This window comes from Peromyscus eremicus, chromosome 15 (assembly GCF_949786415.1).
Source record: "Peromyscus eremicus chromosome 15, PerEre_H2_v1, whole genome shotgun sequence".
In the NCBI taxonomy this organism is placed as follows: Eukaryota; Metazoa; Chordata; class Mammalia; order Rodentia; family Cricetidae; genus Peromyscus; species Peromyscus eremicus.
Genome location: NC_081431.1, coordinates 72,065,260 through 72,068,353, shown reverse-complemented (window position 1 = coordinate 72,068,353; position 3,094 = coordinate 72,065,260). Strand labels below are relative to the sequence as shown.

General features: G+C 56.2%; 1 protein-coding gene across 1 annotated transcript; it reads left to right on the top strand.

The window, feature by feature from the left end:
* The first annotated feature begins 709 nt into the window (after positions 1 to 709).
* On the top strand, positions 710 to 2,817 carry Tmem185b (transmembrane protein 185B). Its single transcript, XM_059280343.1, has one exon. It carries the CDS (start codon positions 1,092 to 1,094, stop codon positions 2,142 to 2,144), a length of 1,053 nt encoding a protein of 350 aa, XP_059136326.1. The 5' UTR covers positions 710 to 1,091; the 3' UTR covers positions 2,145 to 2,817.
* Positions 2,818 to 3,094: the final 277 nt, after the last annotated feature.

The following is a 3,094-nucleotide window of genomic DNA, read 5'->3' as shown; positions in this document are numbered from 1 at the left end:
CCTAATTCCGCCGCCAACCAAGCCTTCTCGGGGGTCCAGTTTCTACACCTGCTCCCTCAGGGAACTGCTTCTAGCCTGGGGGATCGGGGGTCTGACACCCTCCCAGGCCCCCACCCTCCATTCCCCTGGGTGACACGGGTAGAAGATGACTGTTAACCGCCTAGGCGCTCCCAGGGAACCTTGAGGGAGCAGCCTGAGAATCGCTAGTCGCCCTGCCAAGGTGGAGTTTGCCCTGGGCACAATCCTAATCGATGTACTGTCTGCACACCCGACCTTCGCACGGGACCCAGGGTCAAAGCCACTGCTCCTCACGCGCAAGTCCATCAGTGCTGGGCAATTGCACAGTTACCGGCGCGCTCTCACTCCCACGCCCGCCAGCCACCCGCCTTTGCTCTTGCATACCCGGACTCCCGCACCACACAACACACTGCCGCCTCTCCCTGCACCTCGCAGGAGTCCTACTGCGCGCCCCCGGGGGTGGCCCCCAATCCCCGTGCCCCGCCCCTGCGGTGACAGGCTCGCCCTGTTCTGAGCCTAGCGCCGCTCCCTCGGTTCTCCGGCCCTGCCCCGCCCCTCCCCGGGCCCTGCCCCGCCCCTCCCCGGGCCCTGCCCCGCCCCTCCTCGGGCCCCGCCCCGGGCCCCGCCCCGTCCCTCCTCGGGCCCCGCCCCGGGCCCCGCCCCCAAGCCTGCCGGGAGGATGTGAGCTCATTCCCTCCTCCATGTTCCGGCCTCCTCCAGGAAGCGTCCTCCGGAGGTCTCGGCCCGCTCCCAGGCAGCGGCCCGCGGGTTGCGGAGTCCGCGGCGCGCCAGGTCCCACCTGACACCGCACGCAGCGAGGCGTCGGCCACCGTAGGTGCGGAATGAAGGCAGGCGGCGTGGCCACCCACCCAAGCTTGGGCTCCGGGGCCCGGGCAGCGCCTCCGGCGTAGGCACGGCACCGTTCCCGGCCAGCGCACGCTGTGCCCTCAGCTGGCTTCCGGCCGGGCCACGTGACTGCGCGCACGTGTTCCGGCCTCTCGGAGCGGCGGTCTGCAGCCTCCTCCGCACGCACGGCGGGCGGATGTGCATCTAGAGAGGGTGCAACCTTCGCCATGAACCCCAGGGGCCTGTTCCAGGACTTCAACCCCAGTAAGTTCCTCATCTATGCCTGCTTGCTGCTCTTCTCCGTGCTGCTGCCCCTGCGCCTGGACGGCATCATCCAGTGGAGCTACTGGGCGGTCTTCGCCCCCATCTGGCTGTGGAAGCTCCTGGTCATCGTGGGCGCCTCAGTGGGTGCGGGCGTGTGGGCACGCAACCCTCGCTACCGAACGGAGGGTGAAGCCTGCGTGGAGTTCAAAGCCATGCTGATTGCCGTGGGCATCCACCTGCTGCTGCTCATGTTTGAGATCCTAGTCTGCGACAGGGTGGAGAGGGGCACCCACTTCTGGCTGCTGGTCTTCATGCCGCTCTTCTTCGTTTCCCCCGTGTCCGTGGCTGCCTGCGTCTGGGGCTTCCGACATGACAGGTCTTTGGAGCTGGAGATCCTGTGCTCTGTCAACATCCTGCAGTTCATTTTCATCGCCTTGAAGCTGGACAGGATTATCCACTGGCCATGGCTGGTGGTGTTCGTGCCCCTGTGGATCCTCATGTCCTTCCTCTGCCTGGTGGTTCTCTACTACATCGTGTGGTCCCTCCTGTTCCTTCGGTCCCTGGATGTGGTTGCTGAGCAGCGAAGAACACATGTGACCATGGCCATCAGCTGGATCACCATCGTCGTACCCCTGCTCACCTTTGAGGTCCTGCTGGTTCACAGATTGGATGACCACAATACGTTCTCGTACATTTCCATATTCACCCCGCTTTGGCTCTCATTACTGACTTTGATGGCTACAACGTTTAGGCGGAAAGGGGGCAATCATTGGTGGTTTGGTATTCGCAGGGATTTCTGTCAGTTTCTACTTGAAGTTTTCCCGTTTTTAAGAGAATATGGGAATATCTCTTACGATCTCCATCACGAAGACCGTGAAGATGCCGAAGACTCATCGGTTCCAGAAGCTCCGAAAATTGCTCCCATGTTCGGAAAGAAGGCCAGGGTAGTTATAACACAGAGTCCTGGAAAATACGTTCCTCCACCTCCCAAGCTAAACATTGATATGCCAGACTAAACTCACAGGCTGGGGCCTTTAAGTGAAATAGAAACCATGTACCCATGAATTCCACTTTGCTTTTTTTCTGTGTTCATCCAGCCCTGGAATTGGAAATGGGCTTTCCTTGTTTTACACCCTCTGTGAGATGGAAGCCTCTTTGTAATTGTCAGTGTGTACCAAGGACAAAGGAGGAGGCTGTGTTACTCTCGGTGTGTGTGTGTGTGTGTGCATGATGTGTGAGAGAACGTGCTTTCCAGGTCGAGTCGTAAAAGCTAGCCAAAGGCGGTCAATTGGATTGTTTCTAGGCCTTCAGAAGACGGAAGACTACATAGCTGTTTGTTTTTAAGCGCTACGTATGCCTACCAAAAGTATTGTTTAAAAAGTATTTTTATACACTGCTAGTCTAAAGTTGTGTTTTAGATTGTGTCCGTTGTGACTTAATGGCAAATGAACCAAATTCTCTCCCCCCACTGTTCCATAAACCTCATAGTTGGTATTTCTAGTGTTCCTACTGTTCAAATAGTTGTTTTCTGTGGGCTTTGCTGAGATAGGTCTTTAGTATTCTAATAGACGAATTTTCTAATGGAGTGAATCTGCACATGTTAGTATTTATATGAATGTTTTAGCAGTGTTCTCTGTTGAATTGTAGTTCTTGGCAATACCGATGTATTGTGTTAAAGTATTTTTTTTTAAGTTTCTGTGTGAAGATACATGTTTATTGCAACTATCCTTAAAGACTGCGTAAGATGCTGAGGTGTCCCTGATGTGGGATGCTGTCAAAGTACTAGGAATGAGTTCTGGTGCGTCAGAGCAATTAGTGGTAGATGCAAGACTTTTACGGTTTGACATAGTGCCCCCAGAGAGAAGGGACACCACTCTGAGAATAAGTGGCATGCTCCAGTGTGGTGCCATGCCACCTAACAGTCCTTTACCTCCTCAGCTTCCTCCTCACAGGTGCTGTCATCTCT